Raw genomic sequence first — 15,764 nt, 5'->3', positions numbered from 1 at the left:
TTTTGTCAGAAAATGATCAGAGTGAGCTGTTCTCTCATTTGTGCCTGGAAGTAGCTAGCAAGCTATCCAACCTTAGCCAGTTAGCTTGGGTAACTGCTGTTGTTAGGTCAGAACACTCGGATCAACTCTACTCCTCGGTCAGAGCATTCAGTGTGCGCTCTGAACGCTCCAAGAGTGTTACATCTACTCCTGCTCCTCCCATCCGGCGTTCAACGTCATCAGTATACTAACCACCGGTCTTGGGATCCATCATTACGCACACCAGGCAATCAATCATTACGCACGCCTGCATGTCATCCATTACCTCACTTATTACCTCCCCTATATCTGGCACTCCCTTAGGTTCTTTCCCCAGTCAGTATTGTTCCTGTGTTTATGTGTAGACGATACTGTTATGTTGTCTCATTCCATGTTTGTTGTTTTATTAAACATTGCACCTGCTTCTCGACTCTCAGCGTCTCCGTTACAGAATACTGACTCCAACAATGGAAGCAGCAGCAAAACAGAATATCTCCCAGACGGTCGACGAGCAGGGATACCTTCTAAGTCAACACCATGACCAGCTGGCACAACTGGGGACGGCTATGGAAGAGGTTCTTCGCAGTGTGCAATGTCCCAAACATACCCGGGAGGCGTTGTCGTCAACTAGCGGAGGATACACTACAACCAGTCGAACCAGCGAGCCAGCACAACAGCCCATTCAGCAACCCACTCAGGTCAGCGATGCCTGTTTGTCTCTCCTGGAAAAATATGACAGCACCCCATCTAATTGCTGTGGCTTCCTACTTCAGTGCTCCCTCTTCTTTATGCACCAGATGGGAGCCCCCACCATGAGAGGTCCAATTGGAATGGGCCACGGCCATCTGGGAGAGAGGAGAGGAGGAGCTAGATTCATATGAGGGGTTCATGGCTCTGATCAAATACATCTTCGATCATCCCCCAGAGGGCAGAGAGGGGGGTGAGCACCTACTCTAATTACGGCAGTGGGACTAGACAGCTGCCGAGTTCGCACTCACCTTCCGGACAGTAGCAGCATCCAGTGGTTGGAACGAGAGGTCTGTGCGAGGAGGTCCAGACGGAACTGGCCAGTCAAGACGACAACCTCTCCTTGGATGCACTCATTGTGATGGCCATCCATCTGGATAACCTACTTTGGGAGCGTCAGTACTCTCATCACATCTCTCCCTCCCTCAGTGAACACTCTGGATCAGAGCCTGAACCCATGGAGGTAGGGATCACATGCCTCCCCGCTGTCGTGTCTTTGGCTATGCCGGATTAAGTGATATGACATGCTAACCTATAAAATTCTTTCTCTGTAATTAATATTACCTGATTAAGCTAATCATGTAAATGTAATTAACTAGAAAGTCGGGGCACCACGGAAGAACGTTTATAGAGCCGTTATCTTTCCGAATAAACTCTTAAAATACTTAGTAATATTTTACATTGATAGCAGTCAATATTAACCCTTATCTTATTTTCAGTCTCATAATGAAAGTTATAAATTCTTGGCTATCTTCACGAACCCTGGCTAACAAGTTGAATCAGCAATACAAAATTGGGTTTAATTATTTATTTACTAAATACCTAAACTAATCACACAGAATTACAAATACACAGAATACAAATGATGTCATACAGAAAACGTCCCGGTGGACGGAACAGATATGACGGCTGGTTACACAAAGGAAAGGGGGTTGGGCTTGAATGAAAGAGCGGGAAGACTTAGGAACAAACAAACAGCAGCTATGCTATCGTAAATACAGTATCTTATGCATTCTAAATTACCGCCCATTTGGAAAAGGAAAATGCAATAAATATTTACTATGAGCTGCGCTTCGGTAGATTGGTCGTAGATGCTGGCGGGGTTGGCCAACAGATCTTCCTGTCCTCGGAAGAATGTCTCTGGTGGTAAATTGAATACGTGGTGGTATCTTCGTCTGTTTGTTAGACTGGATCCGTCGTCCGTCCTTTCCTAGCCCACGTCTACAGCGGCCGCTGCTAACTCAACGGCTAGGAAGTATCACTTCTGTAGTGAATAAGCTCAAAGTTCATACCATTCGCCACCAAAGCTCACGCCGAGGTTGGCTTAGTTCTGTACTTGACGTGTGTCCTTCTAACGTAGAGGCTGCAGACCTCACGTACTGGAACAACCTGGTTATCTTTTCGTCAAAGGCTTATATAGTGGAGAGGGGGAAGGATGTGTTTCATCATTTATAACCCCTCCTCTTCACAGGGGTGGGCCACTGATCAAGCAGGGCACTTTCCTTATGAAAACCCAAATCTCTCATTTGGAAGCTAAAATTACATTTAATCTCCTAACAAACAATTTCAATATCAAACATTTCAATTGCATAACAATTCCATGTTACTCTGATAACTAGAGGGTGTATACTTTCTCAGGTACAGTTTATGTCGTCCTGTCATCAGTCATAATGTCTCAGATGACAACCGAACTGACATACATACTCATTACGTTCCCAAGCATATTTCCAACTGGTTTTATTACCAAAATATGGTTCCTTTTCCCCATTTGTTTGATGTTCCCAGACTCTCTATATTTAACACAGGCTATTCAGTAGGGTCAGAGAGGGGAAGGGAGAAAGGTATTTATGGGGGGGGGTCATAAACCTTACCCACAGGCCAACGTCATGACACCGCGGTGGAGCAACACAGATGGAGTCAGCTGGGGCTCTGTCTGTATTGTGGTCAAGGAGGGCACCAGCTCCAGCGGTGTATGGCACTTCCTAATCCGGGATCCACAAGAGCAAAGGGATGTTCACGTGATCTTCCACCTCCTGGGGCAGGAGTGAGTATTCCATCTTCATCCCTTTCCGCTAAATTCTTTTTGATGTCCATCAGACTAGTTTACTGTTCCTCATGTACTGTGTCTACAGCGTTAGTGGATTCCGGTTTCGCAGGGAACTTTATTGACCAGACCCTTGCCTCCTCTCTTAACATCATCTCATACCCGCTCTCCTCTCCCGGTTCAAGCCCTCGATAGTCGGCCATTAGGATCCAGAACCATCACACACATCACCCAACCACTCACCCTGACCGTGGAGTCCATTCATCAGGAGAGCATCCCTTTCTTCATCACCAGTGCACCAGTTCACAAGATCATCCTCGGCCTCCCTTGGCTTCCACGCCTAACCCCACCACCTCATGGTCGAGAATGAGAATCACAGACTGGTCACCCAAATGCCAGAGTACCTGCTTCCCCATCCCATGTGGTTCCACGTCGGTTGAGAGTCTTGTGGTTGCCCTTCAGCCCAACATCCCGGAGGAATACCAAGAACTGCAGGAGGTATTCTCCAAGACCCACGCCACCTGTCTTACTCATCATCACCCTTAGGACTGTGCCATCGACCTACTGGCAGGGTCTTGCGCTTCAGCTCAGACGCATCTACCCTCTGTCGGTGGCTGAGACCCAGGCCATGGAGGATTAGAGAAGAGAAGCTCCAACAAGGTTTCATCCGCACTTCCACTTCTCCTGCATCGACTGGTTTCTTCTTCGTAGCCAAGAAGAATGGAGGGTTACGTCCATGTATTGATTACAGAGGACTCAATGAAATCACCACGAAGTACCATTACCCTCTCCCGAACAGCTACGACGGGCCCGGTTCTTTACCAAACTGGACCTGTGGAGTGCATACAATCTCATCCGCATCCGGGAGGGGGACGAGTGGAAGACTGCATTTAGCACGATGTCTGGCCTCTACGAGTACTTGGTGATGCCATTTGGCATAGCCAATGCTCCATCAGTGTTCCAGACATTCATTAATGAGGTGTTCAGGGACATGCTCGGACACCAAGTGGTCATCTATATCAATGACATCCTGGTCTACTCGGCTACCCTGGATGATCACATCACTCAAGTTTGAGCAGTCCTGGAACGCCTCCTGTCTAACCACCTGTTATCAAGGCTGAAAATTGCCAATTTCAGAAGGCTGTCTCCTTCTTAAGCTACCGAATCAGCCCGCAGGGAGTGATGATGAACGACAAGAAGGTAGATGTGGTCAGGTCATGGCCAGTCCCAAACACCATAAAGGGGTTACAATGGTTTTTGGGGTTTGCCAACTTCTATCTCCATTTCATCAGGAACTTCAGCTCCGTCGCCGCCCCTCTCACCTCAAGGGTGGCCCCCATAGGTTAGTGTGGAGCCCAGCCGACAAGGCCTTCCATCTACTCAAGGGACATTTTACCTCCACCCCATTGCTCAAACACCCAGATCCCACAATATCCTTTGTGGTAGAGGTGAATGCTCCAGAGGTGGGTGTGGGGACAGTTCTGTCTAAACGACAGTGTAATCTACAGTAATTGTATCCGTGTGCATATTACTCTAACTTCTTTGGGCTAGGGGGCAGTATTTTCACATCCGGATAAAAAACATACCCGATTTACTGGTTACGACTCCTGCACAGTAACTAGAATATGCATATAATTATTGGCTTTGGATAGAAAACACCCTAAAGTTTCTAAAACTGTTTGAATGGTGTCTGTGAGTATAACAGCACTCCTATGGCAGGCAAAAACCTGAGAAGATTTCATGCAGGAAGTGGCCTGTCTGACAAGGTGTTGTTGTTCTTGCTTCTGTTTATTGAAGAGTCAGGATCTTAGCTGTAACGTGACACTTCCTACGGCTCCAATAGGCTCTCAGAGCCCGGGAAAAACCTGAACGATGACGAGGCAGCCTCAGGCTGAAACACATTATCGCCTTTTCCAAGTGGCCCATCAGAGGACAATGGAATTAGGCGCGTGCCCGATTCGACCCCGTGCAGTATTTTCCTTCGGCTGTTTAGCTAATTGCAGATTCCCGGTCGGAATATTATCGCTTTTTTACGAGAATAATGGCATAAAAATTGATTTTAAACAGCGGTTGACATGCTTCGAAGTACGGTAATGAAATATTTAGAAATCTTTTGTCACGTTATGCGCTGTGCGCACGACCGTTATTTACCATTGGGATAGTGTCTAGAATGCACGAACAAAACGTCGCTGATGGAACATAACTATGGATTATTTGGGACCAAACCTACATTTGTTATTGAAGTAGAAGTCCTGGGAGTGCATTCTGACGAAGAACAGGAAAGGTAAGACCATTTTTGTTATAGTAAATGTGATTTTGGTGAAGGCTAAACTTGCCGGGTGTCTAAATAGCTAGCCCTGTGATGCCGGGCTATCTACTCAGAATATTGCAAAATGTGCTTCATCCGAAAAGCTATTTTAAAATCGGACATATCGAGTGCATAGAGGAGTAATGTATCTATAATTCTTAAAATAATTGTTATGCTTTTTGTGAACGTTTATCGTGAGTAATTTAGTAAATTGTTAGTAAATTCCCCGGAAGTTTGCGGGGTGTATGCTTTTTCTGAACGTCACATGCTAATGTAAAAAGCTGGTGTTTGATATAAATATGAACTTGATTGAACAAAACATGCATGTATTGTATAACATAATGTCCTAGGTGTGTCATCTGATGAAGATCATCAAAGGTTAGTGCTGCATTTAGCTGTCTTCTGGGTTTTTGTGACATTATATGCTAGCTTGAAAAATGGGTGTCTGATTATTTCTGGCTGTGTACTCTGCTGACATAATCTAATGTTTTGCTTTCGTTGTAAAGCCTTTTTGAAATCGGACAGTGTGGTTAGATTAACGAGAGTCTTGTCTTTAAATAGCTGTAAAATAGTCATATGTTTGAGAAATTGAAGTAATAGCATTTCAAAGGTTTTGAAAATTGCGCCACAGGATTCAACTGGCTGTTACGTAGGTGGGACGAATTCGTCCCGCCGGTCCTATAGAGGCTAAGAAACTTTCCCTTGCAGAGAGGAATTACGACGTCGGTGATCGAGAGCTCCTGGCGGTGAAGTTGGCATTAGAGTGAAGACACTGGCTGGAGGGCGCCAAGGAACCATTTGTCATCCTCACCAACCATCAGAACCTGGAGTACATACGGACAGCGAGGAGGCTGAATCTGCACCAAGCAAGGTGGGCCCTTTCCTTCACAAGTTTTGACTTCACACTGACCTATCGCCCAGGTTAAAAAAACACGAAGGCCGATGCCCTGTCCCATCTCTACGATTCGAGAGAGGGTCCTGTCCAGAATACATCTATAAACCCATCCTCCCGAGTCGTAGCTCCTGTGGTCTGGGACGTAGATGTGGACATTCACCAGGCTCTGGAGATGGAGCTCACACCCACTAACTGTCTTCCCGAACGCATCGACGTTCCCACGGGGATAAGGGATCGGCTGCTTACCTGGGCACACACAGGGGTCGTCGCTGGACATCCAGGTATTTCTCGCACTACCCAATCCATCTCTTAGAGGTACTGGTGGTCCACCTTGGCGCAGGACGTCACTCACTACATCAAGTCCTGTTCCGTATGTGCCCAAACCAAATCCCCCCGGAACGCTCCAGCAGGGAAACTCCTTCCCCTTCCCGTGCCTCAGTGTCCCTGGTCCCATCTATCCATTGACTTTGGTACTGATCTCCCCTCTGACAGTTTTACCATCATTTTGGTGGTTGTGGATAGATTTTCAAAATCCTGTCATTTAATCCCTCTTTCTGGTCTCCCTACTGCTCTCCAGGTCGCTGGGGCACTATTCCAGCATTATGGCCTTCTGGAGGACATCGTCTCCAACCGTGGCCCCCAATTCACATCACGGGTCTGAAGAGCCTTTATGGAGAAGCTCGGTGTCACGGTTAGCCTCACGTCCGGGTATAGCCTCAGTCCAACGGGCAGGTGGAGAGGAGGAACCAGGAGCTGGGGAGGTTCCTGAGGAGTCACTGTCAGGACCGGCAGGGAGCGTGGGCTCGATTCCTTCCATGGGCCGGGGAGTATGCCCAGAACTCGCTACGTCACTCCTCTACTGGGTTAACCCAGAACACACTGGAAGAGGGTCTTCAGCCAGCCCTGGCTCCATGGACCCTGGGCCAGACCGGGTGGTTCAGGCACGCAGAAGAAGTGTGGAGTGACGCTCACGTGCGACTCCAGTGTGCCATCCACCGTCAAAAGGAGCAGGCAGACCGCCACTGTTGTGCGACCCCCGTGTACCACCCTGGGGATCGTGTCTGCATCTCTACCAGGAACCTCCCACTCCGCCTGCCCTGCAAGAAGCTGAGCCCCCGATTTGTGGGGCCGTTCAAGGTTTTCAGATTCAGAAAACTTTAATGTCCTCAAAGAGGCAATTCATCTTGCAGCAGTCATAAAACATATAACATCTAAAAATATAAAATAAATAGCAAAGGATATTTACAAACAAATAGGAGGGGTAAATGCAATTTCATAGTGCAAGTGCTAAGTGCAATTAGTCCAACATTTGTTAAGTTGCAGAATTGCATTCTGAATAACAGAGTACTTGGCCCTATTTTTTTTAACCTTAGGTAGTCTGTGGAATTCAGGGTGGAGTGGATGGGAAGAGTCAACCTCTATTTTATTGGCTCTGCCCAGGTAGAGATAATGACAGTTCTTGGTGTTGCTGTCCCATGATTTTTCCACAAGTCCTGACTATCTTTCCCAACCAATATTTCTGTGCAAACTTGATATTCCCAAACCAGCAGGTCAAGCAGTAGGACAGAATGCTCTCAATGAATAATTTATAAAAGATAACCATGATGGTTAGATCAACGTTAAAAAAGTGGAGCTTCTGTAGGAAATACAGTCTCTGTTGGCCTTTCTTAAAAATAGCGTCAGTACACTGATCCCTGGACAGCTTGTTATCAATGTCTATCCCAAGGTATTTGTACTACTCCACTATTTCAATGGGCTCACCTTTTACCAGTGATGGTTTACTTAACTTTCAAAGCAGAATTACTTTCCCATTGTTCCTCAACTCTAGTGTATGATATACCATTTTCTAGCTCTGAATCTCTACTTTTATCCAATTTAAAAAACGGCATTTCAAATTTTGCTACATTAGACCGAATAGAGCCGGTCGGTCACTGAAATCGGTCTTATGTAGCAATTTATTTTTTTTACAATGGATACAAGTAGACTCAGAGCTACAAAATGGTATATCATACACTACAGTTGAACAATGGGAATGTAACTCTACTTTGAAAGTTGGTAGACTTTAAGAAAATGGCCTTTGAATGTTTTGGTACTACTACTGGAGAGTCCTTTGTCTACACCCATTCTGCATCGTTCACACCCTCTTAAGCTTTAACCCCACTCATCCCTTTAAGGGTTGATCCGAATGTACTAACAGCAGTCAAGCACCCAAGCTAACTTGCTAGCTACTTCCAGACATCTAAGTGAGAGAGAACAGCTCACTGAACATTACTCGTCCTAGCAGAGCTGGTTAGGCTGTTATGTTATCCAGAGCGTTGGTGACTGCAACTGTGCTGTCAGATTGTCCGTTCGTAAATTCACTGGACGCTCTGGCCGATGAGTAGGGTTGATCCGAATGTTCTGACCTCACAACGGCAGTCAAGCACCCAAGTTAACCGGCTAACACTGGCTTGCTTGCTAGCTAATTCCAGACACATTATGAGAGAACTTCCCACTCAGATCATTTTAGTCACCCTAGCAGAGCTGGTTTGGCTGTTTTCATGTTATCCAGAGCGTTGGTTACTGTAACTGTGCTGCTGGCAACAATTTAACATTCACTGACACTCGCCATATTCAAGGGGTGTTGAGCGTTCGTAAATTCAGTTATTCTGCGCTCTCTTGCACACTCAGACGAGAGTGCTCTGAAATTGGAGTAGGCGGCCAGACTGAATTTACGAACGCACCCAAAATGGTTACGTGCATAGTGGTGTCTTTTGTTAAGACATGTAGCTAGCTAGCTAACAATTAAGCATAATCCCAACTCATGACGTTACTACCCTGCATGAATATGCAGGTAGCTAACCAACCAGGTGCAATGTTAGCTAGCTAACATTAGGCTATAGCTAGCTAAGCAAATGGCTCTGAGATACGTTTAATAAGGTCAGACATGTAATGTTAGCTAGCGAGCCAGCCAGCTAATGTTAGCTAGCTAGCTAGGAAAACAATGAAGCATAATCACAACTCATGACGTTACTACCCTGCATGTACCTAACCAACCAGGTTCAATGTTAGCTAGCTAACATTAGGCTATAGCTAGCTAAGCAAATGGCTATGAAATACGAATAAGGTCATACATGTAACGTTAGCTAGCAAGCCATAATCACAACTCATGACATTACTACCCTGCATGAATCTGTAGGTAGCTAACCAACCAGGTTCAATGTTAGCTAGCTAACATTAGGCTATAGCTAGCCAAGCAAATGGCTCTTTCTGTCAAAATTAGTTTTCTCCATCTCCTTAGCTATCATACTCGAATTCAACTAATTTCAAAACTCAGTCCTCCAGAAAGTGGAGAGCAACACTTAAGTTTTAATACACAATACGATAAAAAAAGCAGCATTAGACAGGATTACCCAGACATACTGACCAGCTCAAATAGACAGAAGCATGCTACAGTGGCAAGAAAAAGTATGTGAACCCTTTGGAATTACCTTGATTTCTGCATAAATTGGTCATACAATTTGATCTGATATTAATCTAAGTCATAACAATAGACAAACATAGTGTGCTTAAAACCTCTTGGGGATCTTATCCCGTTAATGGGATTCATTGTCAAGTGACCATGGCGGGAAATTAAAAACTGCAAGAATCTAATAATTTCAATTTCTCAAACAATCAACTATTTCTCACCATTTGAAAGATAAACATCTCCTAAATCCAACCACATTGTCCGATTTCAAAGAGGCTTTACGGCGAAAGCATAAAGTTAGGTTATGTTAGGAGAGTACATTGAAAATAGCTGTGTGTAATGTTTTGTCAATTCAAAGACAGGCGTCAAAACAGATAACCAGCTAAAATGATGCACTAACCTTTGACAATCTTCCTCAGATGACACTCCTAGGACATTATGTTACACAATACATGCATTTTTTGTTCCATCAAGTTCATATTTATATCCAAAAACAGCATTTTACAGTAGCGGTGAAATTCAGATTTTTTTCTTCTCTGAAATGCTTCCGGTGAACAACGTTACAATTTACAAAATTACTATTCGAAAACATTGGTAAATTATAATATTGTCATTCAAATAATTATAGTTTAACATTTCGTAAATGCTACTGTCTTGCCAGATTTCAAAATAACTTTACTGGGAAATCACAAGTTGCAATAAACCGGGTGCTGTGCTAAGAACAATAGGCTAGGCTATATAGGTTAGCATCATCTTGTAACCATGTAATATCAATAATACTATTGTCAATAATCCATTACCTTTGATTATCTTCATCCATTGGCACTTCCAGGAATCCCAGGTCCACAACAAATGTGGTTTCTTTTGACAAAGTTCATAATTGATGTCCAAATAACTCCAAGTTGTTAGGCTTCGGTGGCTACTAAAAAGTAGCGCGGGGGGGTGGGAAGTCACGGCGAAAAGTTTAAAAAGTTGAAAAATTAATCTATTTACGTTCGTTCAAACATGTCAAACGTTGTTTAGCATCAATCTTTAGAGCCATTTTTAACGTGAAACATCAGTAATGTTTCAACCCGACCTCTCCTGTGTCTAGAAAAACGTTTTTGAAAAATGTCTCGCGTCACATGATTGCGCAGGTGCGGCCAATAATGAAGTGACGACATCCCAGGGAGGTCAACTTCTCTTCCTTGTCATCCGGTCTCTGTTCATCATAGACGCTTCAAACAACTTTATAAAGATCGCTGACATCTAGTGGAAGCTGTAGGAGTTGCGAAATGAATCCTTTCTCACTGTGTTATCTATTAAACAATGACTCAAAAAAATAGTACAGCCACAAAATTCTTTTTTTTTTCTCAGGTTTTTGCCTGCCATATGAGTTTTGTTATACTTACAGACACCATTCAAACAGTTTTAGAAAATTCAGAGTGTGTTCTATCCAAATCTGGTAATAATATGCATATCCTAGCTTCTGAGTTGGTGTAGGTGGCAGTTAAAAATGGGCACATATTTTTTTCAAAATTCTCAATACTGCCCCCTAGCCCCAACACACAAATTATTGTATTTTACTTGCCTATATTGAATACATCATTTAAACATTCACAGTGTAGGTTGGAAAAAGTATGTGAACCCCTACGCTAATGACTTCTCCAAAAGCTAATTGGAGTCAAGAGTCAACTAACCTGGAGTCCAATCAATGAGACTAGATTGTGAATGTTTTTTATAGGGCAGGGCAGCTCTAACCAACATCTCCAATTGGAGTTTGCTATTCACAAGAAGCATTGACTGATGTGAACCATGGCTCGAACAAAAGAGCTCTCAGAAGACTTAAGATTAAGAATTGTTGACTTGCATAAAGCTGGAAAGGGTTACAAAAGTATCTCTAAAAGCCTTGATGTTCATCAGTCCACGTAAGACAAATTGTCTATAAATGGAGAAAGTTCAGCACTGTTGCTACACTCCATAGGGGTGGCCGTCCTGCAAAGATGACTGCAAGAGCACAGCGCAGCATGCTCAAAGAGGTTAAGAAGAATCCTAGAGTGTCAGCTAAAGACTTACATAAGCCTTTGGAACATGCTAACATCTCTGTTGACGAGTCAACGACACGTAAAACACTAAACAAGAGTGGTGTTCATGGGAGGACACCACGAAAGAAGCCACTTCTGTCCCCCAAAAAATCATTGCTGCATGTCTGAAGTTTGCAAAAGTGCACCTGGATGTTACACAGCGCGACTGGCAAAATATTCTGTGGACAGATGAAACTACAGTTGAATTGTTTGGAAGGAACACAAAGCACTATGTGTGGAGAAAAAAAGGCACAGCACACCAACATCAAAACCTCATCCCAACTGTAAAATTATGGTTTGGGGCTGCTTTGCTGCCTCAGGGCCTGGACAGCTTGCTATCATCGACGGAAAAAAGAATTCCCAAGTTTATCAAGACATTGTGCAGGAGAATGTTAGGCGATCTGTCCGCCAATTGAAGCTCAACAGAAGTTGGGTGATGCAACATGACGACGACCCAAAACACAGAAGTAAATCAACAGAATGGCTTCAACAGAAGAAAATACGCCTTCCCAGTCAGAGTCCTGATCTCAACCCGATTGAGATGATGTGGCATGACCTCAAGGGAGCAGTTCACACCAGATATCCCAAGAATATTGCCTAACTGAAACAGTTTTGTAAAGAGGAATGGTCCAAACTTCCTCCTGACCACTGTGCAGGTCTGACCCGCAACTACAGAAAATGTTTGGTCGAGGTTATTGCTGCCAAAGGAGGGTCAACCAGTTATTAAATCCAGGGGTTCACATACTTTTTCCACCCTGCACTGTGAATGTTTACACGGTGTGTTCAATAAAGACATGAAAACGTATAAATGTTTGTGTGTTATTAGTTTAAGCAGACTGTGTTTGTCTACAGCAAACCCACCTTTGGAAATAAGACGGACCTTTAGATATTTTGTCTCAAATTCGCCCTGTTTTAAGAACAACCATCCTGCCCACCGGCACAGTAAGCTGAAATGTAATTTAACTTCTTACCTGGACTGTTCAGTTTTTTTCAACCCAATAAGGAGCAACACTACTGTATTTTTATTTTAACCTTTTATTTAGCTAGGCAAGTCAGTTAAGAACAAATTCTTATTTACAATGACGGCCTACACCAGCCAAACCCGGACGACGCTGGGGCAATTTTGCACCGCCCTATGGGACTCCCAATCATGGCCAGTTGTGATACAGCCTGGATTCGAACCGCTTAGACCGCTGTGCCACTCGGAGTTGCTAAAAGCAGCCAGGAAAGTTTGCATTTGGAAAGTTTTCAGACCCCTTGACTTTCTCCACATTTTGGTACGTTAAGCCTTATTCTAAAATGGATAAAATTATTTTTTTCCCGTATCAATGGAAGGTTTCTAAAAACCTGTTTTGTTTTTTCATTATGGGGTATTGTGTGTAGATTGAGGAGGAACACAATTAATTTAATCCATTTTAGAATAAGGCTGTAACGTAACAAAATGTGGAAAAACGGAAGGGGTCTGAATACTTTCTGAATGCACTGTATACCCAAGCATGAACAAGCTTTATATGGCTGTGTTGGTCTTCATATGGCTGTGTTGGTCTTCATATGGCTGTGGTGGTCTTCATATGGCTGTGGTGGTCTTCATATGGCTGTATTTCTTGGTATATGCTTGTTACGGATACAGGTATCCTGTGTATGTATCCGGTGTGTGCTTCTTTTCTCTCCTTCTCCTCCTCACAGGTGACAATCATCACTCCCCAATCAGTCATCAATCAGTCCCCAATCAGAAGACACCTGTTCCTTTTCCCTCAACCTATCACAGCCCCTTTCCCTTGGTTTAAAAACCCAGTCAGTTGTTTTCTCCCCAGATCAATCTTTGTGTTCATTCACTCAATCGCTCTCTGTGTCACCCGCTCTATCGCTGTATTGATCTCTTTTGTTTTTTCAACTACATGTCACATTTGTCCGGTAATCCTGTGAGTATTGTTTTGTTGTTTGACTGTTTGTTTGTTTGGTGGGAAAAGGGGGTACCAAGACAAGTCGCCCATGGGCATACATTACCCGTAGACACAGTATTCCTAAGTATCCTAGTTAGAACTGGGCGGACCACCCACTGTATTTTTGGTTAGTTAGCTAACTGTTCTTGAAATAGGCTAGTCTAGCTTAAGGGTGTTTTTGGCTTATTGTTTCTTTGCTTGGGTCCAGCTCAGCCCCTTTTCTCACACCCCTTTACCGTGTGTTTAAAATAAACCTTTTGAGTTTGACGGTAGATTTCAGTTGTCTGTGGTTTTTGGTTCTCACTATTCTTTATCACTATTATAATTTGCATGATTTATTTTACGGGTCTCGTATCCATCCCCCCTAGACCGCTGGGCCAAAGGGATTCGTAACAATGCTTGTCTCCTACTCACCAACCAGCAGGACCAGCCGACGTCCCTCTTTGGGGTCCCTGCAGTACGGGGCCACCTCCAGGTAGGTGGGTGTCTGTGTGGCTCCTCCCATCTCCTGGCTCTTCCTTTTAGACTCAACACTCCCACTCCTACCGCCTCTCCTGCCCAGCTGGAAACTCCTTCTCAGACCAGCTGCAGGGAAAGAGATACCTGTCACAAACCTGTCACTGTGTGCATGTGTGTGGGGGTGGGTGTGTGTGAATGTTAATTTCAATGTCTGTGTGTTCGACAAGTCAAATGTCTCACCAGAGGCAGCACATGCAACAGAGCAAAATAACACAATATTAGATGTTACGCAGTTGGCAGCTACAGTACTAGTCAAAAGTTGACACACATACTCAAATCAAAATATATTTTACATTTTTAGATTCTTCATAGTAGCCACCCTTTGCCTTGATGACAGCTTTGCACACGCTTGGCATTCTCTCATCCACCTTCATGAGGTAGTCACCTGGAATGTATTTCAATTAACAGGTATGCCTTATTAAAAGTTTGTGAATTTTCTTTACTTCTTAATGTGTTTGAGCCAATCAGTTGTGTTTTGACAAGGTAAGGGTGGTATACAGAAGACAGACCTATTTGGTAAAATACTAAGTCCATATTAAGTCAAGAACAGCTCAAATAAGCAAAGAGAAATGACAGCCCATCATTACTTTAAGACATGAAGGTCAGTCAATACGGAACGTTTCAAGAACTTTGAACATTTCTTCAAGTGCAGTCGCAAAACCCATCAAGTGCTGGGATGAAACTGGCTCTCATGAGGACTGACACAGGAAAGGAAGACCCAGAGTTACCTCTGCTGCAGAGGATACGTTCATTAGAGATACCAGCTTCAGAAATTGCAGCCCAAATAAATGCTTCACAGACTTCATGTAACTCATCAACTGTTCAGAGGAGACTGCATGTATCAGGCCTCGTGGTCAAATTTCTGCAAACAAACCACTACTAAAGGACACATAAGAAGAAGAGACTTGCTTGGGCCAAGAAACAGCAATGGACATTAGACCAGTGGAAATCTGTCCTTTGGTCTGAGTCCAAATGTAAATTTTTGGGTTCCAACTGCTATGTTCTTGTAAGATGCAGAGTAGGTGAAGGGATGATCTCTGCATGTGTGGTTCCCACTGTGATGCATGGAGGTGTGATGGTGCTTTGCTTGTGACACTTGGTGATTTATTTAGAATTCAAGGCACACTTAACCAGCATGGCTACCACAGCATTCTGCAGCGATACGACATCCCATCTGGTTTGTGCTTAGTGGGACTATCACTTGTTTTTCAACAGGACAATGACCCAAAAACACACCTCTAGGCTGTGTAAGGGCTATTTGACCAAGGAGAGTGATGGAGTGCTGCATCAGATGACCTGGCCTCCACAATCACCCAACCTCAACACATTTGAGATGGTTTAGGTGAGTTGGACCGCAGAGTGAAGGAAAAACAGCCAACAAGTGCTAAGCATATGTGGGAACTCATTCAAGACTGTTGGAAAAGCATTCCTCATGAAGCTGGTTGAGAGAATGCAAAGAGTGTGCAAAGCTGTCATCAAGGCAAAGGGTGACTACTTTGAAGAATCTCAAATATAAAATCTATTTTGGTTTGTTTAGCACTTTTTTTGGATACTACATGATTCCATATGTTATTTCATAGTTTTGATGTCTTTACTATTATTCTACAATGTAGAAAATAGTAAATAAAAATAAAAACCCTTGAATGAGTAGGTTTGTCCAAACTTTTGACTGGTACTGTACATGTCATACACGAATCCTACTGCATATAGTCACCATATTTAATGTAAGATGAGCAGACTAGTGAATGTCTGCAATTACACAAACAGGGAGCAAAATAA

General features: G+C 43.8%; 1 protein-coding gene across 1 annotated transcript in view; it reads right to left on the bottom strand.

The window, feature by feature from the left end:
- The window catches only part of LOC115156595 (MAGUK p55 subfamily member 7-like), a 52,798-nt gene that overhangs the window by 14,753 nt on the left and 22,281 nt on the right, over window positions 1-15,764 (bottom strand). The window contains exon 11 of the mRNA XM_029704090.1: window positions 13,881-14,051. Within this exon, the coding sequence (XP_029559950.1) occupies window positions 13,881-14,051 (171 nt within the window). The remainder of the gene's footprint in view (window positions 1-13,880; window positions 14,052-15,764) is intronic.

This window comes from Salmo trutta, chromosome 21 (genome assembly GCF_901001165.1).
Source record: "Salmo trutta chromosome 21, fSalTru1.1, whole genome shotgun sequence".
Lineage (NCBI taxonomy): Eukaryota > Metazoa > Chordata > Actinopteri > Salmoniformes > Salmonidae > Salmo > Salmo trutta.
This window is presented reverse-complemented; position numbering and strand designations above follow the sequence as displayed.